Source organism: Chiloscyllium plagiosum, unplaced genomic scaffold (assembly GCF_037043375.1).
Source record: "Chiloscyllium plagiosum isolate Xiang-an unplaced genomic scaffold, Cpla_swu_hap1 HiC_scaffold_17, whole genome shotgun sequence".
Taxonomy (NCBI): Eukaryota; Metazoa; Chordata; class Chondrichthyes; order Orectolobiformes; family Hemiscylliidae; genus Chiloscyllium; species Chiloscyllium plagiosum.
The window spans coordinates 18,337,658-18,363,618 of NW_028270155.1; the positions used below are offsets into that span (position 1 = coordinate 18,337,658).

Below are 25,961 nucleotides of genomic sequence, written 5' to 3' on the forward strand. Positions count from 1 at the left end.
GGTACCCTTTTTCTCAAAAAGGTTTGATGCTGGAAAAGCACAGCAGGTCAGGCAGCATCTGAGGAGCAGGAGAGGTGACGTTTCGAGCATAAGCTCTTCCTCATTCCTGATGCTGCCTGATCGGCTGTGCTTTTCCAGCACCACACTTTTTGACTCTGATCTGCAGTCCTCACTTTCTCTTAACCCTTTTCTTTCTGTGTTATTGGAAGTCCAAGGGAGGCCACAAGTGGACTAAGTTCTATAACGGTGGCAGTGACAGCAATCCGAAGCCCTTGAATTCTGTTAATTAGCTCAAGAGGTTGTCATTCCATCCATATTCCCTGAAGCACTTGTAAAAATCTGCCAGAATCACTGACACACTTAGCAACAGTATATTGTATCATACATTACATGAATGACAGTGCTTTCTCCACATTTCTTTCTCCTGTGAAAGCACCATAACTCAGAAATGCATAGTAAAGAACATCGATGGCATGGGAGTTGTACTGCAAGGCTACACGTTCAATGCTGTATTTAAACCTCATCAGAGTTACAGCTGTCAAATGGATATATTTCATTCGTGCTGAGCACCCTGAGTGAAAATATAAGAAAGATTTGTTTTTACTCGCTGCCTTATTCTCTCAGATGAGACACTTTCCAAAAGGTGAAATCGTCCAACCATTTTTTTTAGATTAGATTACTTACAGTGTGGAAACAGGCCCTTCGGCCCAACAAGTCCACACCGACCCGCAACCCACCTAGACCCATTCCCCTACATTTACCCCTTCACCTAATACTATGGGCAATTTAGCCCGGCCAATCCACCTAACCTGCACATTTCTGGATTGTGGGAGGAAACTGGAGCACCCGGAGGAAACCCTCGCAGACACGAGGAAAATGTGCAAACTCCACACAGAGTCGCCTGAGGTGGGAATTGAACCCGGGTCTCTGGCGCTGTGAGGCAGCAGTGCTAACCACTGTGCCACCATGCCGCCCATGGTCGTTAACATGGTCCCAAGGTGCTTCTGCATACTGATCTCAAACAAAGTTTGACACAGAGTTAGAAAGGATCATAAAGGGAGGATTAAAGGAACACCTTAAAGGAGGAGAGTATACTAGAAGGACCAGTCCAGAGCTTGGGGTCCAGGCAAACTGAAGGCACTGCCACAAATGGTAGGCATTTTAATCAAACTGTAGACTGATGTAAAGAAAGGTTCACCAATCTGTAGTCAGATGCTGGCAAAACACTCCAGATGCTGGAATTCTGAAATGAAATAGAGAAGCAGCAACTGCGGGGACAGAAATTAGGTTAACGTTTCAATCCGACCACTGTTTGTCAGAACGTGATACTTAACTACTTTTAAGCAAGAACAACTGATCCCCCGAAAGGGAAGTGTCAGTATGTTGTCCATGTGAAATGTTACAGAAATGGGTTGCAGTGCATAAAGTGAAGTAGTAGGTGGACTTTGGTATGGCTGACTGATGGGTGTGACAGAGTGGCATTAGAGTGGGTATGAGAGGATGGCAAAGAGCATCCCTTTCCATGTCAGCAGATTTACAAACAGGAGAGGAAGCAAGAACAGGGCAAGGGAAAGGTTATGGAGCATAGTGTGTTGCTGGGAGGGAAGGCAAGCAGACTGGATAGGATGGATTGGCATGGTTGGTGGGAGTCAGGAAAGCCCAAAGGGATAGGTATTCCCTGGATGTGACCCTATCATAGACCAACCTCATTATTTTCTCCACCTCTTCCCATCCCAACCTCACCAACACTACTTCTTCCTAGCTCGCTGACTGTCCATCAAAGCATATTATGTTGTCTCCCAGGGTCACCACCATGGGGTCAAGGTGTAAGAAATAATTTAATTTACCGTCTTCAAGGAGACCCAAGCCAAAAAAAACCCACGTGTCTTGCAGGACATCAGTCTTAGAAATATGTGGCAGATGTACAGCTCCCAGTAGCTGACCACCATTGTGAAAAAAGCTTTGGCTTGGATTTACACATTTTATAGTAAGGCAGCTGTTAACACTGCAGGCCTCGCCTTGAATATTATTCATTCAGTTGTGGGATGTGGGTGTCACTGGCTGGGTCTGTCCCTAGTTGCCCTTGAGAAGGTGATGGTGAGCTGCTGCCGCCTTGAACCGTTGCCATCCACCTGCTGTGGATTGACCCGCAATGCCATTTAGGGAGGAAACTCCAGGATGTTGTCCCAGCACCAGTGAAGGAATGGTGATATAATTCCAAGCCAGAATGGTGGGTGGCAGGAGGGGAGCTTGAAGGCGATGTTCCCATGTATCTGCTGCCTTTGTCCTTCTAGATGAAAGTGGGAGTGCGTTTGGAAGGTGTCAAAAAGAGTGGTTCTGGAAAAGCACAGCATCCGAGGCAGCATCCGAGAAGCAGGAGATTCGATGTTTCAAGCATAAGCCCTTCATCAGGAAGGACTTATATTTGAAACGTCGATTCTCCTGCTCCTCGGATGCTGCCTGACCGGCTGTGCTTTATCAGCACCACACCTTTTGACTCTGATCTCCATCATCTGCAGTCCTCACTTTCTCCGAGTGGGTTTGGAAGGTGCTGGGTTTGGTGAATTTCTGCAGTGCATCTTATGCCCTGGACCGACACTAGAAGATGCTTGAGGTCAAACACAGTGAAGTTTTCCCTTGACATCCCCTTTCCCTCTGTTGGTGGGTAACAGTCTCCCCCTTCTCCTCCGAGATGTCCTCCGAGGACAGGAACTTGGTGAGAAAATGTGCAAGTAGATTCAGTTGTAGGGTCACTGTCACAATGGAAAGCTGCCTTTCACTCCTTCTTGGGCTGAACAAGCTGCAGATATTTTAAATTACATTGTACAACAGAGAAACATGACCAGTGGCCCTCCAGTAAAGTATACATTCATCTCTTCCCATTTCATTGTACCTCACCCTATCACTGTATTACACCATCCCACACCTTTCCCTATGGGGACACATGCTTTCACTGTTGAATATCCATTTATGTAGCTCCAGGGGTGTGTGAATGGCAGAGAAATGGGTCTTTGCTGGATGACAGCCCGGTAAACATGGCAGATGTGTCATTGCTCTGAAACGTCGGGTGCTAGGAGCCTGACAGACAACTCAGCCACAGAAACATGGGTGCACTTTCCTGGTAGTATTCCCTGGGACCTGGATGCAGCACATAATGAGCTATCATGGGCTAAGATGCAACTTAGAACTAAGTATTTGGAAGGTAAAGAGAAACTGCAGGATTGTGGAGATTCTGGAGATTGAGGAGAGGCATGAGGCTATTTAGGTTACCCTAGACACAGTGCTTGCAGGAAAGATACTCTAAATGACTGGTGAGTCCAGAACGGGTGTCACAGTTTAAAGGTATGGGGTAGACCATTTAGAACTGACATGAGGAGAAATTTCTTCAACCAGAGAGTGGTGAGCCTGTGGAATTCTCTGCCCCAGAGTGGTTCAGGCTAAAACATTTGACTGTTTTCAAGAAGGAATTAGGTATAGTTCTTAGGGCTATTGGGATCAAAAGGTATGGGGAGAAAGTGGGAATGAGCTACTGAGTTGGATGATCAGCCACAATCATATTGAGAGTTGAGATAGGTTCAAAGGGCCAAATGATCTTTTATCCCCATAGCCCTAAGAACCATATCCTATTGCCTATAGAGTCATAGAGATGTACAGCATGGAAACAGACCCTTCAGCCCAACTTGTCATATTCATGTACCCATCCAGATGTCTTTTAAATGTTGTATTGTACCAGCCTCCACCACATCCTCTGGCAGCTCATTTCATACACGTACCACCCTCTGCGTGAAAAAGTTACCCCTTCGGTCTCTTTTAAATCTTTTCCCTCTCACCCTAAACCTATGTCTGCTAGTTTTGGACTCCCCTACCCTGAGGGAAAGATCTTGGATTTCACCCTATCCTTCTTGAAAACATTCAATGTTTTGGGCCTCGGATGCTATCTGTGGCTTGGAATTCCACAGGCTCACCACTCTCTGAAAAAGTTTCTCCTTATCTGACTCTTAAATGGCCTACCTTTTATTGTTAGACTGTGACCCCTGGTCCTGGACTCCTTGTCACTTTCTAATCCCGTTCTCCAGCCCCTGTATATGACACAGCATTTAAGTGCTCCCCTTAATACTTCACATCGATTTATTTTTAGCTCTGTTTCATGCACATTTTAAATATAAAAGCAGTAACCAGGGGTGAGGGGGAGAAGGAGGGAATATAAAAGGTGGCTCAGTGGTTAGCCCTGCTGCCTCACAGTGCCAGGGACCCGGGTTCGATTCTACCCTAAGGCAACTGTCTGTGTGAAGTTTGCACATTCTCCCCGTGTCTGCGTGGGTAGTCTCCAGATCCTTGGGTTTCCTCCCACAGTCCAAAGATATGCAGTTTAGGTGGATTGGCCATGCTAAATTACCTATAGTGACCAGGGCTGGTGGATTAGCCATGGGAAATACAGAGTTATGGGGTGGAGGGTGGTGAGCCTGAGTGGGATGCTCTCCGGAGGGTCGGTGTGGACTCAATGGGCCGAATGGCCTGCTTCTGCACTGTAGGATTGTATTGTAGGTCTAACTGTTTAAAGAGTCGGAGTAGTGGATATCCAGCCAGCCTGAATGCGCAGGCCTCATCTTGAGCAGGAGGCCTGGTTTATGCAGACCCCTGGCTATCGCTGTGCTTTTCAGCAGGTGTGGTCACACAACAGCGTTACCCTCCCACTCCTCTCCGCACCATCCATACCCTTTCCGCACCATCCATACCCTCTCCGCACCATCCATATCCCTCTCCGCACCATCCATACCCTCTCCGCACCATCCGCCTGGTGCAGCCACAGTCACAGGAGACCTTCTGCCAGGAAAAGCACAGGCGGTTGCCAATGAAAAGCGGGCAAGTGATGTCCTCTGGACAATGCCAGTGAATCACTCTGGACTCGTCAGTGTTTGTGTGGGAAGGGAGGGTCATCACTTCCAGCCCTGTCAGCCACGAAGGTGCAGTAGCTGAGATGAACCGACCCCAGGCAGGCAGGCAGGCAGACAAGCAGGCAAACCGCTGGGGGTGAGGAGCAGGGAGGGGTCCAAGCAACAGGGAACTGTTTATGAACTGGGAGGGTGGATGGAGGAACTGTGTAAGAGACTGGGCAGCGCTGCAATCTTTTACAAAGGCAGCGACTGTGCTCTGCAGTGACAGATTGAAATTTAAGAGACTATCTATGGAGGGTTTCAGGCTGTGACAAGATAAATCGGGGTTACAGCTTTAAACATATTCCATATGGCTGCCAGGTCATTTCAAGCCACTGAAACTAATTAATTTCCCTTAGCAGGGACAGCTCCTGCGCATGTACCACGCTGCAAAACCCTCGGTTGGTGGATTGATGCGGGGCAATTAAATGTGTTCCAGACTCTCCGGCAGTTTTCATTTCGGAGCTGAGTCCTTGATGAAACCAGTGCCTTTTGTAAAGTGCTCCATCTTAAAGGGACGTGAGGTGGGTGGGAGGGGAGGCTGTTCCTGAAAGAGCCGCACTTGGAAGCAACGCAAGTAGCCTGCCTGGAAACTCTGCTGAAAACCCATGTGATTGGTGGGTGGGGGAACAACAACAACAACAACGTGCATTTATATAGTACCTTTCTCTTCCAACACAGCATCTCAAGATCCTTTATAGCGGAGTTATCAAACTGAACTTGACACCATCGTAGGAGATAGTGAACTGGGGTTACCTGAGAGTTTGGGCAGATTTTAACTGGAAAAAGTGTCTCAGGAGGAAAAGTTCAGTCAAGGCAACATCTGACTTTGGCGGTCGCTCATGTGAATGTGGGCCTTGTGCTGTTTGAAGGTGTGAATGTTTTCAAAAAGGAGTTAGATATAGATCCGAGGGCTAAAGGGTGTGCGGGTGAAAACGGGAACAGGGGACTGAGGAGGATGATCAGCCAAACTCAGATTGGATAGCGGAGCAAGCTAGTAGGACTGACTCCTTCACCCCGTTTCTATACTTGTAAAAGCATTGTTGAAATTCTTGCGGTAGTTTGAACGTGGGATTTTCTTGTTCATGTGGAATTGTTTCACATCAAAGTGACATAGTAATGTAAGATCTTATCAGACACTTCAGTGTATGTTGAGCCAGCATTTATGATGAAGACAGTAGTTGAGCTGATGTATTTGCCTGCATAGCAACAACAATTCCACTTGAAAGACAACTCGTCCCTTGTGAGTATCTTTGGGGCATAACAAGGCGCTAGAAGAATGCAAGTCTTTTTTTCTGTTATTTGCACACAATAGCAGTGCACATTTCTCCTTTCTTATCTCTGTTTCACACTCTGCCGCACTGCTGTCTATTATCACATCTCAATTTTCATTTCCCTTTCTTCTGACTGGTTTGTGCAGCAGACAATTCTGTATTCCTCTTCCTGACTGTTCCTATTCCTTCTTGAAAATTGACCTTGTTCAACAGCAGCTCTGTTAAGATCAAAGGAACAGGAGTAGTCTATTCAGCCCTTCGAGCTTGCCTTGCCATTCATGGCTGATCGAATACTTTGATCTCTTAACCCTGTGCGTGATTGATAATCTGAAATCTTTACCTTAAATGTGTACAAAGGCTGAGTCTCCACAGGACCCCTGTGGGAGAGCATTCCAAAGGTACACAGCCTTTGGTTGAATAATGCTTTCTCATCTCAGACTTCGAGTCCCCCTTATTTTTCAATCGTGCTTTCAGTCAGGTTTTAGACTCCCAAACAGTATAGCACAGAAACAGACCGTTCGGTCCAACTCGACCATGCTGACCGATATCCTCACTGAATTTAGTCCCATTTGCCAGCATTTGGTCCATATCCCTGGAAACCCTTCCAATTCCTATATCCATCCAGGTGTCTTTTAAATGCTGTAATTGTACCAGCCTCCACCACTCCCTCTACCAGCTCATTCCATACACATACCACCCTCTGCGTGAAAAAGTTATTCCTGAGGTCCCTTTTAAATCTTTCCCCTCTCACCTGAGACCTATGCTGTCAAGTCTTGAACTCCCCTAACCTGGGAAAAAGACCATGGCCAATCACCATATCCTTGCCCCTCCTGATTTTATAAACCTCTATAAGGTCACCTCTCAGTCTCTGACACTCCAGGGAAAATAATCCCAGCCTGTAAAGCCTCTCCCTATAGCTCAAACTCTCCAACCCTAGCAACGTCCTTGTAAATCTTTTCTGAACCCTTTCAAAGCCTTTCCTAAAGCAGGGAGACCAGAGTTAGACGCAGGACTCCATAAGTGGCCAGGCACCTTACTCTATCTATCCCTTTAAGTATTTTGTAAGCTTCTATGAGATCACCTTTCATTCTTCAAAACTCAGGAGAATACAGGCCCAGTTTGGCCAGTCTCTCTTCATCGGAGAGTCCCATCACCCTAGGAACAAGTCTGGTGTCCTTTATGATCCATTGCTCTCTCACTGTGGAAGACAATGGGCTCCAATCCTGGCATTTTGCAGATTTCATTATCTTGTGTTAAAATGAACATGGATTAAAATGTTGATGACTCGGATTCCCAGTAGGTACTCACAAAGTAATTGAGGAGAGGCCAATTAAATACTTCAGCTCTGGGACGAATAGATTTTTGTTTGGTGAGGATATGAAGTGTTTTGGAGCTGAGCTGGATGAGATAGCGGGGCAGAACTGCCATGATCTAGTTCAGTGGAGGAACAGGCTGAAGGGGCTGAATGGCCAACTTCTGTTGCTGGGGCACCTGAGTGCTGTAGCAAAGCCTGACTGCCATGAAGGCAGGGGCAGTATCTGTTTCTGCCGTCGCCACACTGACAGGCTGCTAAAGGTCTGAGTGATTTGATGCAGGGTGACTTGCCCAATCACATCCATCAACACGAGGGAGCTCCACTTTAACTGGGATTGACAATTCAGCGTGGTATATCTTTGCAGCCCACTCTGCTGTTTCATCACCTTCTGTGCCACCAGGCCAAACCTTTTTAATGATCAAGCTGGCAACTTCGTTTGCAAGTTTCCTGCAAGTACAGTAACTTTGGAAAGAAACCAAGCTATGCTTTTTTAAAACAAAATCACTTTCAACTCACCATCTCGATTAGGATATGTGGACGCTAAAGGTGAAATATGGGCAATATGTTATTCGCTTTGGGCAACTGTCTGTGTGGAGTTTGCACATTCTCCCCATGTCTGCGTGGGTTTGCTCCGGTTTCCTCCCACAGTCCAAAAGAAAATGTGCAGGTTAGGTGAATTGGCTATGCTTAATTGCCCGTAGTGTTAGGTGAAGGGGTAAATGTACAGGAATGGGTATGGATGGGTTGCTCTTTGGAGGGTCGGTGTGGACTTGTTGGGCTGAAGGGCCTGTTTCCACACTGTAAGGAATCTAATCCTGCTATGGCCCTTAGTGCATCAACCCTGATGGCCTGGAGTGATGTTGAAGTATGATTAGATTAGATTAGATTCCCTACAGTGTGGAAACAGGCCCTTCGGCCCAACAAGTCCACACCGACCCTTCGAAGATCAACCCAACCATACCCATTCCCATACATTTACCCCTTCACCTAACATTATGGGCAATTAAGCATAGCCAATTCACCTAACCTGCACATTTTCTTTTGGACTGTGAGAGGAAACCGGAGCACACGGAGGAAACCCACGCAGACGCAGGGAGAATGTGCAAAACTCCACACAGATAGTTGCCTGAGGCAGGAATTGAACCCGGGTCTCTGGTGCTGTGAGGCAGCAGTGCTAGCCACTGTGCCGCCCATTTGTTAGGAACTAATTCAGGTTGGATTCATGTGGCATAATGGTTGGTAGGGCATACAATGTTTCATTTGTTTGCAGGCCATAGGCCCTGTTGGCAGGGGTCATGTCTATCATCCATTCCTTTTTGCCCGTGCTAGTAGGTGTACTTCCATAACTGAATAGCTCATCAGGCCATTTCATGGGTCAGTTTCACGGCATAAACCTGAAACATATCAATAGAGAGATGGGACGAGGTTGGCAGGTTTTCACTAGTCACCCGATGAATTTTTCATTTTCTGTGATCCACACCCCTAGCTCCAGTACTGACCACGAACTGAATTGATTGAAACCAGTTTCACAACTTATCCCAGCGTTACAAGCCCAATACTATAACTACTAGTCTGCCATATGTCTTGGAGGAGAGTAGGTTGGAGAGATGCTACATCTTCTTGCAAGACTGACCTGTGTTTTTCAGAACTGTACAAAAACAAATTGAAGTGTGAAGTTGAAAATTCCCTCGTGCCTAATTGGCAAACTAGAAATTTGGCCCCTCACTAAGCGGGTTGATGCTTACCCACCGTCCATTGGATATAGGGCATTTAGCTCCATGGTGTGTTACCAGATGGGATTGGGACTGGTTACCAATGTTTCTGCTAAGGTGGCAAGGGAAAATAAGAATGTGCAATGGTGTTACCTGGATGAGCACCTTCAAGACCCCAAGGAGAAAGCTGCTTCCTTATCCATCCAATCCATTTCTCTCTCAAGTATAAAGACAGACAGGCTGGGAGATAGATATGCAGCCAGTGTTCTCAAACCCAGTTGGGGTTATTAGATAACATCAGTGTTTCATTCCAACTAGAACTGTTGTCAGTTGGAGAGGAGATTGGGAATTCTTTGCAGTAACTGAAGAGAATGTAATTGCTGCTTTCACACATAAAACTGGATTGTGGTAGCATGGTGAAGGCCAGAGAATGGGTTTATCTTTACTGCAGACTAAATGTTTCATGTTACACTGTTCCAATACTGCAGTGAGCAGTTAACCATCCCCACAAATCGAATGACTGAACTGCATTGCTGACTGGGGAAGATTAGACCTTATTTCCTGTTGCTGCGGAAATCTAAGTCTTCCCCCAATTTTCATTGATCTGTGAAGCATGGTAGGATGACCTAGGGTAACCTGCACACCATCTCCTCTGTCTTGTGACCCTGGTCAGTCAGGGCAGCCAAGCTTCGGACTGTGTATTGTGCGATGAAGGAGGAGGAGGAGGGGAGAGATGGTGAGGATTGGGGGGGGATTGTTTGAAGTTTGAGGCCTTGAGAAAAATAATTCAGTAATGCAAAACTGAGCTGAAAACGGGTGTCTGAGTGGGACAAAATTCTTCAAGAAATGATGTCAGTCTTACACCATGATTCATCACCCTGCTAATACCTCTCACGTTTCAAGGCCACGGTTTTGTTAATGGTTCGTTTATTACATTCTCTGGTTTATGCTGAAGGAGAAATTTCTAACTGGGGTCAATCCAGCACAGAAGAAGGCCATTGTGTTCATTTTTTTTAATCAGAACTGATTGCTGGGAATGTAAAAACTAAAGGCATTTAATTACTGACATAGTACCTGCAGTTTTCAGCCAGTGATACTCAAGTCCCAAGATAATCCCAGTATTGTGGAAGCGACAATAGTGACAACTTTGTAGTATGGGCATCCTGCAATTATGAAACTTGGAGGGAATTGGACCCAATACCCTGAAGGCAATAGGAGATGAAGATTTGAATTAATTAATCAAAATTATAATTGGTCTGTGCATCACAATTACCGATTAGCAAGTGGGGATGCCAAGTCAGTGTTGGAAGAATTGAATGGCTCAACCTCACTCTTTATCATATCTGGACATCTGGTCTCAACTACGTACTGGTCCAGTGAATATGGCCAGTTGGAAAAGGATTTGGAAAATTTCGTCCACAGTTCAGATCTCTCTTGAGGAAGCTGTCAGTTGGAGCTCAACTGATACCATTCTCATCTGGTAGTTTTGGATGGTATGGGGTGGGGGCGGGGGGGGCGGGGGTTCAGGTCCCGCTCCAGGGGCTTGAGTAGAAAATCTCAGCTTTCACTCGAGTGAATTGTTGGGAACTGTCATGTTTCTGATTAAATGTTGTACAGAGGCCCATCTACAGATTCCATGTACTCTTATGAAGTGGAGCAAATTTAGATTAGATTAGATTCCCTACAGTGTGGAAACAGGCCCTTCGGCCCAACAAGTCCACACCGACCCTCCGAAGAGCAACCACCCAGACCCATTCCCCTACATTCACCCCTGAGTAATGCACCTAACACTACGAGCAATTTAGCGTGGCCAATTCACCTCACCCGCACATCTTTGGACTGTGGGAGGAAACCCACGCAGACTCAGGAAGAATGTGAAAACTCCACACAGACAGTCACCCGAGGCTGGAATTGAACCCGGGTCCCTGGCGCTGTGAGGCAGCAGTCCACTGAGTCACCGTGCTGCCCTAAGTCCTGAGTTCTCTGGAGTCCTGGCTGTAGTTATCCTGCAAGCACTATCGCTAATAAAGACGATCGGGTTATTATCACATTCCTTTCTGTGGAAGTTTATTGTACATTCAGCTACTGCATTACAAACGTGAGTAAATTTGCAAAATGTCCTTCATTGACTGAGTATTTTCCCTGAGATTGTGAGAAAGAAAAGAAAATGCATGTTTTATTTAAATGAAATATTAAGGAGTCTAGTCACTTTGAAAGAATATTTTCACTTTACACTTTTGTGCTTGTGGAGCTGGGGTGTAAACCACACGGAAGATGCAGGAGTTCGGCCCTCCCTGAACTCTCCCACATTTTGGGAGGGGCTGGAGGTGTGAAATGTAGGAACGGCCTCAAATGGCATCAATCACAACCTCAGGATGACCTGAAGCAAGTTTCAACCAGTGAGGTACCACATAGTCACTGTTGTGGGAAGTATGGCTGACATTATAAACACAGCAAACTCCCACAATGACTTTTTTCCTTCCTCTTGGCATTGGTTGAGGAATAACCGTTGGCTGGACACTGAGGAGAACCCCAACCCCCTCCTCTACGTAGTGCCATTGGACCTTTTCTATCTACTGCAGAGGACAGATGAAGAATAAAAGGATTGGCAGCATCTGAGAGAGAGAGAGAGAGACAGCATTAATTAACGTTTCGAGCGCAATTTGACTTTTCAGTTGAAGAGAGGTGCAAGTGTAGTGGATTATATGCTATTTTAAAAAAGGTGGGGCGGAGCACTGGAAAAACAAGGAAAGGTTAGAAGATGAGGGAGATTACAGGTCAAAGGAGTCATCAAACAAAAGACAAAAGGGACTGATGATGGTTTTAGAAAAATGACCATCGATCCAAGGTAGGTGTAAATAGCAGGATGAAAGTCAGAATCTGAAAGCAAAAACACGAAAACAAGACACAGGCACTGAGGTGAAATGATATATAACGGAGGGCTGAGTTCATGTCTGAGGTTGTTGAACTCAAAAGGCTGTAAAGCGTCTGAGTGAAAAATGAGGTGTTAGCCTTCACTGGACCACTGCACAAGACCTGGGGAAGAAACGTCATCATGACAGCGAGAATTAGGGCACCACGGCAGTGCTGCACTTCCTCGGTATAGTGCGCCCGAATTTCAGCTGGCTCTTGTGCTCAAGTCTGAACTCTCCACCACCGGTTACAGGGGCTTGGAATTACAATGGAGAGCACTGTGTGCACTAGATGCCAACATGATTCCCCATGCAGTCAGGAGTGAATGGACTAGCTGATCAAAAGGGCACAACTAATTACATTCAATCAGCAATCGTGAAATCACTTTTTTAAAAAATGACTTTTTGCTGTTATTTGCTGCAGGCACTTGGCTACTCAGGAGATTTCATGTCATTTATTCAATTATTTTACCCAGTTTACACCACAACTGTCACATAGACTCCAACTGGAACACTCAATCCACCAGGCTGCATCTCGGGAAAGATGGATTTTTTCTAATCAGCCTGTTTAGGGTTTTGATTAGATTACTTAGAATGTGGAAACAGGCCCTTCGGCCCAACAAGTCCACACCAACCGTCCACAGAGCAACCCACCCAGACCCATTCCCCTACATTTACCCCTTCACCTAACACTACAGGCAATTTAGCATGGAGAAAGTGAGGACTGCAGGTGCTGGAGATCAGAGCTGAAAATGTGTTGCTGAAAAAGCGCAGCAGGTCAGGCAGCATCCAAGGAGCAGGAGAATCGACGTTTCGGGCATAAGCCCTTCTTCAGGAATCATGAAGGGCTCATGCCCGAAACGTCGATTCTCCTGCTCCTTGGATGCTGCCTGTCCTGCTGCGCTTTTCCAGCAACACATTTTCAGGCAATTTAGCATGGCCAATTCACCTAACCTGCACATCTTTGGTCTGTGGGAGAAAACCGGAGCACCCGGAGGAAACCCACGCAGACACAGGGAGAATGTGCAAACTCCACACAGACAGTTGCCCGAGATGGGAATTAATCCCAGGTCTCTGGCGCTGTGAGGCAGCAGTGCTAACCACTATTCCACTGTGCCGCCCATCATTTTATGGCACACCTGGGCCTCCTGCCTCAGAGGTAGGGACATTATCACTGTGCCGCAAAAGCCCTTAACCTTAGGAAACATATTTGGGTGGGTTGCTGCACAGATTCACCAGAATGACGTTGGGCCTATGTGAATTCAGTTATCAGGATATGTTGTCTTGACTTGGTTTATATTCCCTTAAGTGTAGAAGATTAAGGAGTGATCTTACTTTGATACTGAAGACAATTAAAGGATTTGATAGGATGATTCTGGTGGGGCGCATCAGATTAAAGTACATTACTTGAAAATTAGAGCCAGAGTGATGTTAGAAATAACTTCACACAAAATGTAATGGAAAGCTGGAACTCTCTTTCACCAAAAGCTGTTTCGGATGGGAGTCAGTTGAAAATATTGTGTGAATAGATTTTTATGAGGTCTGGATAATAAAGATTATTGAATCAAGGTGGGTAAATGGCGTTGAGCAACAGATCAAATATGGTCTAATCGTATCAAGTACAGGTTTCAGAGGCTGAGTTGCCGATTTCTTTGTTCCTAGTAGTTTTATTTATTGTCTTAAGAAGGGAGATGGGATTGCATGCTTCAGGCTGCTACTGGAGGTGAGCTGTGGTCATTCACTGAGTCCCTTAGACTGGCATTCACAGAAACCAGAGGAGCAGAGCTCCCACTGGCAAACAATTTGTGCAGGATTCCTGATGAATTGTAACACTGGAAGCCATTTTGGAGGCATTCCACTTCCAGTCTGTCATTGCTTGTAGGGGGATTGTAGCAAGAGAGGTTGTCAACCAATGATCTGTCATTTCTTTAACCAAATGCCCACTGAAAACCCATGATGGTCACACTTGTTTTGCAATGGCCATTGAAAGGCTTACACCTGAAACGTCAATTCTCCTGCTCCTCGGATGCTGCCTGACCTGCTGCGCTTTCCCAGCTCTCGACAATGGCCATTGAAGCCTGGCCTTCACTGGGTGCAGGGCAGCAGAGATGTCAGCTGCTGCTAAAGTGTTAACCACTGGCATCCTGACCAATATTTATCCATAATCAACATGAATTAACTGATTATATAATCTTTTCACTTTATTGTTTGGAAGGGCTGTAGTGGATCTTGCTGTGAGAATATTGGCTATTGTGTTTCTCACATTGTAATAGTCTCAACACTTTCAAAGGTACTTAATTTGCAATAAAGCAATGAAAGGATGTGCTGTGGCCTTAGACAGTGCTAAGTCTTCTGGTTGAATGTGCGAGGCTGTCAATTGCCTGCATCTTTCGGTTTCTTTTTGCTTCATATTCACCTGCCATTTGCCCAACTCATTCTTAGAAAGGCTAGTTGAGATGCCCTTTAGAATATGCATTCTCCCCAACACTTACCCTTTAATAGCTCTTTGTCGTTTTAAGTGTCACATGTGTTATGCAGCTCTTAATTCCCAACATTATAATGAAGCCGTGTAGACCTCAAACAACCATTGTCAACCATTCTGAAGTTGTAATATTATGCCTTAGGAAGAGAGGTGAAGCACAGTGTGATGAAATCAGGGTTTCACGACTGTGAGCTTGGCCTGTGAATTAAATCCAGTACTTGCTTTCTGCCTGTGTTTTTTTTTTAACTCCACATAGCAATCCCGAACATGGTGTGCAGAAAACAAAGCTGAGGCTGGTGAATTGCTTGGCTGTCATGAGCGAAACTACTGGGAAGGCAACCAGTCACCATGGTGCATCTGGTGCAGAGCTTCTCACTCCTCAAATATGCATTGGGGTGGCTCACTTGTAATTGTTCTGCATCCCCCACTGAGTGATTTACTTCACCGCACAGTCTCCTGAAGCCATGGCATGGTTGTCTCCTGAAAAATCTTGCTGAGCTCTTTTATGATTTGAATGAGAGGTTAAGGCCAATCGTAACAACTAGCTGTCAAGCCTGTGGGTTGTAGGGCGAGAGAAGGACTTTCTGTCTGTTGGGCTGTTTGTTTGGTTCTCAATTGAACCACTAGATGGAGTAGGAAACCCATGGGCCATCTAACCCAGGTCTGTAACGAGTGGACTCCCCATGTAAGTGAGCAAAGTTGCCACAGTCCCAGAGGAGCATATAGTGGGGCAGCGGGGAAGTTGTATTTTCTATTGAGATGTAGCATCCACTGAGAAAAGAAAGAAGGGAAATGTGTTGGATCTATACAAACAAGAGAGTTCAATGCTCAAGCTTGGTGCTGTGCTACCAGATCTGAACTGCCACAGTATTTGATCTAACCTATGCAAAAGTGAGGACTGCAGATGCTGGAAATAAGAGTCTACATTATAGTGGTGCTGGAAAAGCACAGCCGGTCAGGCAGCATCTGAGGAGCAGGAAAATCGACGTTTCGGGCAAAAGCCATTCCTTCTTCAGGAATGAAAGCTGATTCCAAAGAAGGGCTTTTGCTTGAAATATCGATTTTCCTGCTCCTCGGATGCTGCCTGACTGGCTGTGCTTTTCCAGGACCACTCTAATGTAGGCTCTAACATTATGCCTTGTCTCAACAGATCTTGGTTAGAGAGAGGGAAGCAAGCCAGGCACCCAGCAATGTGTCTTGGAAGTGTGTTCTTGGCATCAGGTTAAGGATGAGACTGGACTCTAATGTATTCTGCCAAAGATCATGCACAGCATTCACCTGGGGTGCCAGAACATGCCAGTGAAAAGTGAGCCACTGTTTTCGGGAAAGGGGGTGAGGGAGAGAAATGTCTAATGAAGCAAACTTATCTTGTGTATGGTATTTGGACAGTGGGCAGTTGCTATACAAGCTGTAGATAGCCTTGAAATGAAAACTGGTCTGTACGTTCAAGTGTTAAGAGAGGAGTGGGGAGGGTGGGGAAGAGTTGGGAGAGGGGTGGGGTGGCAGGGATTGGCAAGGCGTGGTGAGGGACACAGCAGCCTTCACTTTGAATTCCAAATGGATTAAAATCTTCCTCCTCTCCGTTTTCACACAGGACTCGCCTCTGCCACTTCACCTTTCCAGTTTGAACAAGAAGCAGGGCACGTGGAGCTCTCCTCCAGGCAGAGGGGAGACTTCAGAGGGGATTAAGCAAGTCAGCCCGGACGCCATCCCAACGGCCTCGCCTCGGCCAGCAGTGGATGTGGGGAGTGTGGACCACAAAACCACAAGTACGTGATCTTTAGCCACTTGCCGCTCAGCAGAAATGCAGTTTCTTTCATGACAGTCGTGTGAGCAGGCTCAGTGAAAGCTCATTAACAGGTTGGATTGTGGAGACATTGCTCATGTTTTTAGCACTTGCTGTTTAACAGCTGTTGCATAGAAGTAGCTCAAGGAATAATGAACTTTGAACCAGGCTGATGTATCACACAACCTGGATACCTACAGGGGACATAGATAGCCTGAGGTTTAACAGCTTCTCAGCTTTTGCATGCTGAATTATACATGTTTCCCTATAGACAGCCTATATGGTGTCTAATATCTGTCAGTTTGGTTTGGGGTTTGCTCATTTGTATTCTTGTCTCATATGTTCTCTTTCCCTCTTGCTCGCTTCACATATTGTTCCTAACTTCAGCCCCAGATGGGTTACAGTGGGTTGGGTCAGTGTGCCTCTGTAAGGAATAATGATCCAGGTCGCTGTGGGCTTCAGTTCAGTGGTTAGAGCATTGTGTTGTGTTCCGAGCTGCTCCATCAACATTCATCCATCATAAAGCCCTTGTTCCGCTCCTCCTACTAACCAGTCAGTGGCATCAAATGCCATCTAGTGTTGTTTTCACCACACATTAAAAGATGACTGGTGAGGGCTGGCACTTGGCATTCTAGGAAATCCTACCATGAGTGTAGAATTCACTCACTGATGAGGGAGCACTGACTGATGGTGGGATCCCCAGAGCCAGCAGTAGTCACATTAGATGAAAGAGTCCCGATTAGTATTATTAATTCTGGCAGTATTGGCCATTTTAATCCCTGACCTGGAGATGCATTATTTGTTCCTGGGGTTACATGCAAACAGTATGACTATAAACCAATGGCCTGGGAGTTTGCTGCAGGTTGTTACAGCAATGTGGTAAAATTAGCATCTTTTGTAACAGGGACTGGGTGCAAAGCAAGGTTTACACTGCATACAATGTTACTTCCCATTCAAATCAATGGAAATAATATTGGGCAGGATGGATCAGCATTCCATCTGATCCTATGTGTGTTTGTCCCAATAGATGGGGCATCTCAAAATTATTCTGTTATATCTCGAGCACACCAACCAGGGCTGGGTTGCTCTTGGACACTCAAGACATCATCTTGAGCTGCTCCATTAACATCTATCCATCATAAGGTCAGAGGGGGGGAATGTTCACTGAGGATTACACAATGTTCAGCACCATTCACGACTCCTCAGGTATTGAAGCAGTCCATGTCCAAAAGCATCAAGACCTGGATGATGTCCAGACTTGGGATGACAAATGGCATGTAACATTTATGCCAAGTATGTGCCAGGCGATGACCACAAGTGAGAATCTAACCATTGTTCCTCAGCATTCAAATGGTATCACCTTCACTGAACTCTCCATTATCAACATTCTGAGGGTTACCATTGACCAACGACTGAACTGAAGCAGCCACACAATCACTGTGACTGGAAGAGAAGGTCCGGGCTGAGTGATGCACCAGCTGATTTCCCAGTGCCTGTCCAATATCTACAAGCCTCAGGTCAAGAGGGTGGTGGAATTCTTACCGTTTGCTGTCCATCCAGAATAACGTAGTTGATTGCCATTCCATCCACCACCTTCACCACTTCCTGCATCCACCACTGCTCTACAAGGTGCGCTGCAGCAATTCTCCAAGCTTCCTACAGAGACACCTTCCTAATGTGTGACCTTTACTATCTATCTAAAAGACGAGGATAGTATACCCAGGGGAAGACCACCGCCTTCAGGTTCCCCTCCAAGCTGCACACTAACCTGACCTGGAACTTCTATCACCGTTCTTTCACTGTCACAGGGTTAGAATCCTGGATCTTCTTCTTTAATTGAACTGTGGCTGTACTGTACTGCAGATAAAACAGGCTACATAGCAGGGACAGTGAGAGATGGGCAACAAATACTGGCCTTGCACTGATATCCATGTCCCATGAAAGAGTAAATAAAAGTGTGGCATGGAGGATCAGTGGTTAGCACTGCTGCCTCATAGTGACAGGAACCTGGATTTGATTCCAGCCTTTGGTGACTGTGTAGAGTTTGCACGTTCTCCCTTTGTGTGGGTTTCCTCTGGGTGCTCTGGTTTCCTCCCACAGTCCAGAAGTGTGTAGCTTAGGTGGATTGGCCATGCTAAGTTGCTCCATCATGTCCAGGTATGTGCAAGTTAGGTAGATTAGCCACGGAAAATGCAAGGTTACAGGGTTAGAGTCAGGGGGCTCGATCTGGGTGGGATGCCCTTTGGAGAGTTAGTGCAGATCGGATGAGCCAAATGGCCTCTTCCCACACTACAGCGACTCAGTGATTCTAAAGAAAGCATTTTCCGCAGAGACACAGATACCTTTCACTCAGCAAATGACAGCATTTTATGCACTCGATCAGCTTTCTCCTGCTTACTGTGGAGCACCTTATATAATTTCCCACAGGTCTTACTCAGTGGTGCCTAAGATTTTTGATGTTGCTGGCTTGTTTTGGGTGAGTAAAATAGGACCCTGCAGACCACACATGCTTTATAAATCCATTTCCCCTTTAATCTGCACACCTCTCATGCTGTTCACACAGGTCCTATGTGGTATTTTAGGCTCCCTCTCCATCAATGAGGAAAAACTGCTGAGACAGCCCTTTACAAAGCGCCAGACGAACAGAATTCAAGCAGGTCAAACCAGCAAACCAGAAACACAAATGAAACAGACCTCTTGTACTGTGAAAGGTTATAGGTTACCCACTGGGCCATTGAGAGAAGTCACTAAATGGTTATTTCAGAGAAAGAACAATTGACAATGTCAGTGTGTCACCAATCATAGTCATTACATGTCTCTGTTTATAACCATTACAGCCATTTCACAATGTCTAGTGAAATGACTTAATTTGCAGAGAAACTAGCATTTTCAATTCCTTCAGGAGCTCTTGTGCAACATTGAGCTGTTCGGGCAGCAATTAGCACGAGGTTCTTATCGTTAAAATTCAAGGGGAACCTGCCTTAATGACACCCTATTGCAGTAAAGCTCTGAGGATCCAGTCAAAAGTGAGAATCTCTACATGATTGTTGTTTGTTCTGGGACCAATTGCCTGATAATAGGATTAATTGTTTGCAGCTCTCACCCAGAGAGTTTGCTCAGATGTGTGGTCCCAGATGTTGAGACTATACAAATCCAGCTAAATGCCCGACCCGGCTAGTTTGATTTGTTTATGTGAGGGCCATCTGTGAATGATGCTTGTGCAGACTTGGCAATGTGTTGAACAATGGTAACCATATCATTGTCGCTATGTGTGAGATCATGGATAAAGGGAACGTGTGTGAGGGAAAGAGGGAAAATCTCATTCTTGCAATGTTGTGTTGGCCTCCAGTGATGTTTCACAGCTCTGAAGGGTTCATCCCCTGTGGAACTGATGCATTTCCAACTGTGAATGTCATTGATTGCCCCAGAGGACAAGTGACATGATTCATCTAATGTTGTGGAGGATGTGGGCTATTCCTGCAGTGGCTCAGATGGGAGTTTGTAATCTTCGTCAATTCTTCAGGGATCATGTAAAGCATGGAGAGGAAATCAGATGACTGACCTGTTTGGTCTTACAGTCCTTCCTCGTCTTCAGTTCTGTAGTGATATTATCAGAAACTTCCCAAATCCAAAAAGCCATAAGATATAGGAGCAGAATTAGGTCATTTGGCCCATCAGGTCTGCTCCATCATTTGATTGTGGCTGACATGTTTCTCAGCCCTATTCTCTTGCCTTCTCCGCATAACCTTTGATCCCTTACTAATCTACCTGTCTCTGTCTTAATTGCACTCAATAATGTGGTCTTCACAGCCTTCTGTGGCAATGAGTTCCACAGATTCACCACCCTCTAGCTGAAGAAGATCCCCCTCATCTCAGTTATAAAGGGTCGCTCCTTCACTCTGAGGCTATGCCCTCGGGTCTTATTCTTTCCTATTTGTGGAATTGTCTTTCCCGTGTCCACTCTATCCAGGTTCCTCAATATTCTGTCAGTATCAATGAGATTCCCCATCATCCTTCTAGACCCCACTGAGTGCAACCCAGAGTCCTCAACCGTTCCTCATAAGATAAGCCTTTTGTCTCCAGGATCATTCTCGTAAACCTCTCCAGACCCCCTCCAATGACTGCACATTCCTTTCTTAGATATGGGGCCCCAAACTGTTCTCAATATTCCAATGCCGCCTGACCAGAGCCTTACACAGCCTCTGCTGTTCAGCCTCAGCTGTTCACCCCTCATCAGGAGCCATTTGATTGCTGCAGAGGTTACGTTTCCATAGATACCAGTGGCTTGCCTGTTCCTCACCCAAGTAACTAGTCTTGATATATCTTGGATAGTCTGTGAATACACTGCAGGTGCTCATCCCTGGATAGAACCACTGACATCCTCCCAATTTTGTACAGATGCACTTTCCAGAACAGGACTGCAATTTCAAATGGGTATTCAATCCAATTCCCGTCCTTCCCCTTTCGTCCACATCTATGAAAGTCAATCGTGTTTTGCCCCAATTGCTGCCCTGAGGCACTCCTGGCATTCAGTCTTCTATAGTCATTTATGGCTCGCCATCACATTGAGCAGTACAACATAACTGCCTCCGTGGGCGGCACGGTGGCACAGTGGTTAGCACTGCTGCCTCACAGCGCCAGAGACCCGGGTTCAATTCCCGACTCAGGCGACTGACTGTGTGGAGTTTGCACACTCTCCCCGTGTCTGCGTGGGTTTCCTCCGGGTGCTCCGGTTTCCTCCCACAGTCCAAAAGATGTGCGGGTCAGGTGAATTGGCCATGCTAAATTGCCCATAGTGTTAGGTTAAAGGGGTAAATGTAGGGGTGTGGGTGGGTTGCGCTTTGGTGGGTCGGTGTGGACTTGTTGGGCCGAAGGGCCTGTTTCCACACTGTAAGTAATCTAATAACTCCCAAAAAACAGAAAATGATTGAAGTAAACGTAGGAACAAACAAATCGAGGTTTATTTCATGGTCAAATCCTCAACTGAGGAAATGATTTCTATGGGTGGCAGGCTGCAATCAAATCAATGGGTTTGTGTGGACCTCACACAACAGTAGAACAAGTTGAACTACCTGCAATTTATTTTTTCAATTCAAGTTTTCTGATGGAAACTTGCTCATGGGAAAGAAAATGATAGATATCCATACACTAACATCAAAAAGAGATAGTAGTCATGATTCGGAGATGCCGGTGTTGGACTGGGGTGTGATTTGCTATAAATTCTGTGTTACGATTGAGCCCTCCACAATCACCTGATGAAGGAGCGTCGCTCCGAAAGCTAGTGTGCTTCCAATTAAACCTGTTGGACTATAACCTGGTATTGTGTGATTTTTTAACTTAGCAAAAAGAGATTTGGTGAGCAAGCTGCAGTATGGCACTGATCTAGAGGACCTGCTGTGATTATGTTGAACAGTGAAGTTAGCTCAATGGGCCAAATGGCCTACTCTAATTTTCCAAGCTTCTATGCATCTCTTTCCAAAATCCCAAATCTGTCATTCATTCCCTTTCTGAGAGTTGATGGACATGCTTTTCTCGCAGGTCAAGTTTTGAATACTAGTTGTACATTTGTCCTCTACATTCAGTGTGTTACATATTAACAGCAGAAACCATAAGCAACAGCAATATGTATGTGGCTAAAAACCTGAGGTTGCAACTTGGCTGCTTATGTAACATTTTAAAAAAATGTTCATGGATGTGAGCATCAAATTCTTTTGTAATGAGAAGCATTCTCGACAATTTTGGAGAGTCATCAAAATCAACCGCATTCATTTGGGTCTGGAGTCACCTGTTGGCCAGACTGGATAAGCCTGGCAGATTTGCTTCCCTAAAGGACATAAATAAACTAGAAGCCTTTTGACAATCATCCATGAAAATCATGTGGCATCATTAGAATCTTAATAGAAGTGGTTCATGAGATAGATGATACATTGGTTCTAATTTTCCAAAGTTCCCTTGTTTGGAAAGTTTCCATTAGATTGGATGACAGTGAATGTAAATGCTATTGAGGAGGAGAAGGGGACAGAGAGCCGGAAACAAAAGGTAGTTAGCTTAATGTCTGTCATCAGAAAAATGTCAAAAACTATTGTGAATGAAGGGCATATCGATAAGTTCAATGTACCAGGCAGAGTCAACATGGTTTCGTGAAAGGGAAATCATGTTTATCCAATGTGTTACAGTTCTTTGAGGAAATAATGTGTGATGTAGCTGTGCAGTTCTGCAGCCACGTTAAGTTCCTCTGAACTTGATGTGCTGATGTGTTGACTTAGCGTTTTGGACGTCACTCCTCCGCTCACACTCCCTCGGCTCACACACCAGACAAAAAAAGATTTGAGGGAGTACTGCTGTGGATAAAGGCAAATCCGTGATTGTTCTGTACTTTGATTTCCAGAAGGCATTTAATTATGTGCAATATCAAAGGTTATTACTTTAAAGGCAGAATTCCTAGTAATCCCAGCTATTGGGGTTGGTGGGATGTAGATTTGAGGTTACAGTCAAATGAGTCACTTTTAAATGGATGAGCGGACTTGAGGGACCAAATGGCCTCCCCCATAGTTGATTTTGCTGACAGTAGCATTTAATCCCAGAATTGTGGTAATTAATTAATTTATTGTATTAATTCAATCCCAACAGGGGCCACTATGGGATTTGATTTTCTGGGCCTGGGATATTAATCTTCAATTTATTAGTCCATTAGCTTAGCCAGCACAGCACCATCTCTCTCTATAGAACATAGAACAGGACAGCCCAGTACAGGCCATTCGGCCCTCAATGTTCACTTAGAAACACTGAATCCCTACAGTGTGGAAATAGGCCCTTCGGCCCCACAAGTCCATACTGACCCTCCGAAGAGTAACTCATCCAGACCCATTCCTCTACCCTATTACTCCATATTTCTCCTGACTAATGCACCTAACCTTAACACTCCTGAACACTATGGGGAATTTAGTTTGGCCAATTCACCTAACTTTCACACTTTTGGACTGTGGGAGGAAACCGGAGCGCCTGGAGGAAACCCACACAGACAAGAGGAGAATGTGCAAACTCTACAAGGACAATCGCCTGAGGCTGGAATCAAACCCGGGTTCCTGGTGCTAGGAGACAGCAGTGCTCACCACTGAGCCACTGTGCCAGCCTTTTATCCTATTCTAAAATCAAACTAACCCGCATATCCTTCATTGTACTATCTTCCATGTGCCTATCCAAGGGAAATTTCAATGTCCCTAATGTATCTGACTCGAAGTTTACTAGCTGAGGAATGAATAACTAAATGTTAAGATGACCTGCACCATGTTCTTCCCACCATTACCTTGTCTAAGCCTCAACACAATGTGACAATGCAAATAAAGTGCATACTAAGAACTGACTGTCACCCAGCCTTTCACCAGTGTTTCAGGCTTTGAATGAAATGTGCACAAACAGATTTAGCAGAGTGAACAATAGATAACAGCACGGTATGGCAGAGAACTTCATTCAAAAGAACAGACAAAGAAAGAGTGCATTTATTTAGCACCTATCATGTCAGTAAGCTGTCCTAAACGGCTTTTCTGTCAATGAATTGTTCACATTGTCCATTCATTGTTCCAATACAGCTAATTGGCGCACAGCAGACTCCCATTAATAAAGGCTAAAGAGGTGATTTGACGGGTTAGTTTTTGTTTAGGTAAGGTCATTTGATAGATAAATGTTGGCCTCTCACCCTCGGAACGTGCAGCCCTCCACTCCCTCCGTTCCAGCCCCAACCTCACTATCAAACCGGCAGACAAGGGAGGCGCGGTAGTAGTTTGGCGCACCGACCTTTACACCGCTGAGGCTAAACGCCAGCTCGCGGACATCTTCTCCTACTACTGCCCCCTTGACCATAACCCCACCTCTGAAAATGTGTTGCTGGAAAAGCGCAGCATCCAGGGAACAGGAGAATCGACGTTTCGGGCATAAGCCCTTCTTCAGGTTCCACCCATTTCTACCTCCTGCCCAAAATCCACAAACCTGACTGCCCCGGCTGACCCATTGTCTCAGCCTGCTCCTGCCCCACCGAACTCATCTCTGCATACCTCGACACGGTCCTGTCCCCCTTAGTCCAAGAACTCCCCACCTACGTTCGGGACACCGCCCACGTCCTCCACCTCCTCCATGATTTTCACTTCCCCGGTCCCCAATGCCTTATCTTCACCATGGACATCCAGTCCCTGTGCACCTCCATCCCTCATCATGAAGGACTCAAAGCCCTCCGCTTCTTCCTTTCCTGCCGTACCAACCAGTACCCTTCCACTGACACCCTCCTTCGACTGACTGAACTGGTCCTCACTGAACAACTTCTCTTTCCAATCCTCCCACTTCCTCCAAACCAAAAGAGTAGCCATGGGCACCCGCATGGGCCCCAGCTATGCCTGCCTCTTCGTAGGATATGTGGAACAGTCCATCTTCCGCAGCTACACTGGCACCACCCCCCACCTTTTCCTCCGCTACATCGATGACTGTATCGGCGCTGCCTCGTGCTCCCACGAGGAGGTTGAACAGTTCATCCACTTTACCAACACCTTCCACCCCGACCTCAAATTTACCTGGACCGTCTCAGACTCCTCCCTCCCCTTCCTAGACCTCTCCATTTCTATCTCGGGCGACCGAATCAACACGGACATTTACTATAAACCGACCGACTCCCACAGCTACCTAGACTACACCTCCTCTCACCCTGCCCCCTGTAAAAATGCCATCCCATATTCCCAATTCTTTCGTCTCCGCCGTATCTGCTCCCAGGAGGACCAGTTCCAATACCGAACAACCCAGATGGCCTCTTTCTTCAAAGACCGCAATTTCCCCCCAGACGTGGTCAACGATGCTCTCCACCGCATCTCCTCCACTTCCCGCTCCTCCAATCGCCACCAGGACAGAACCCTGCTGGTCCTCACCTACCCCACCAACCTCCAAATACATTGTATCATCCGTCGTCATTTCCGCCGCCTTCAAACAGACCCCACCACCAGGGATATATTTCCCTCCCCTCCCCTATCAGCGTTCCGAAAAGACCACTCCCTCCGTGACTCCCTCGTCAGGTCCACACCCCCCACCAACCCAACCTCCACTCCCGGCACCTTCCCCTGCAACCGCAAGAAATGCAAAACTTGCGCCCACACCTCCCTCCTACTTCCCTCCAAGGCCCCAAGGGATCCTTCCAAATCCGCCACAAATTCACCTGCACCTCCAAACACATCATTTACTGCATCCGCTGCACTCGATGTGGCCTCCTCTATATTGGGGAGACAGGCCGCCTACTTGCGGAACGTTTCAGAGAACACCACTGGACACCCGGACCAACCAACCCAACCACCCCATGGCTCAACGCTTCAACTCCCCCTCCCACTCCACCAAGGACATGCAGGTCCTTGGACTCCTCCATCGCCAGACCATAGCAACACGACGCCTGGAGGAAGAGCGCCTCATCCTCCACCTAGGAACCCTCCAACCACAAGGGATGAACTCAGATTTCTCCTCATTTCCCCTCCCCCCACCTTGTCTCAGTCCCAACCCTCGAACTCAGCACCACCT

General features: G+C 46.2%; 1 protein-coding gene across 4 annotated transcripts in view; it reads left to right on the forward strand.

Annotated features, from left to right (window-relative positions):
• Positions 1–25,961, forward strand: part of gse1b (Gse1 coiled-coil protein b) — a 693,846-nt gene that overhangs the window by 329,903 nt on the left and 337,982 nt on the right. For all 4 annotated transcript variants that reach the window (XM_043706596.2, XM_043706595.2, XM_043706598.2 and 1 more), the window contains exon 2: positions 16,224–16,398. In XM_043706596.2, coding sequence (XP_043562531.2) covers positions 16,224–16,398 — 175 coding nt within the window. The remainder of the gene's footprint in view (positions 1–16,223; positions 16,399–25,961) is intronic.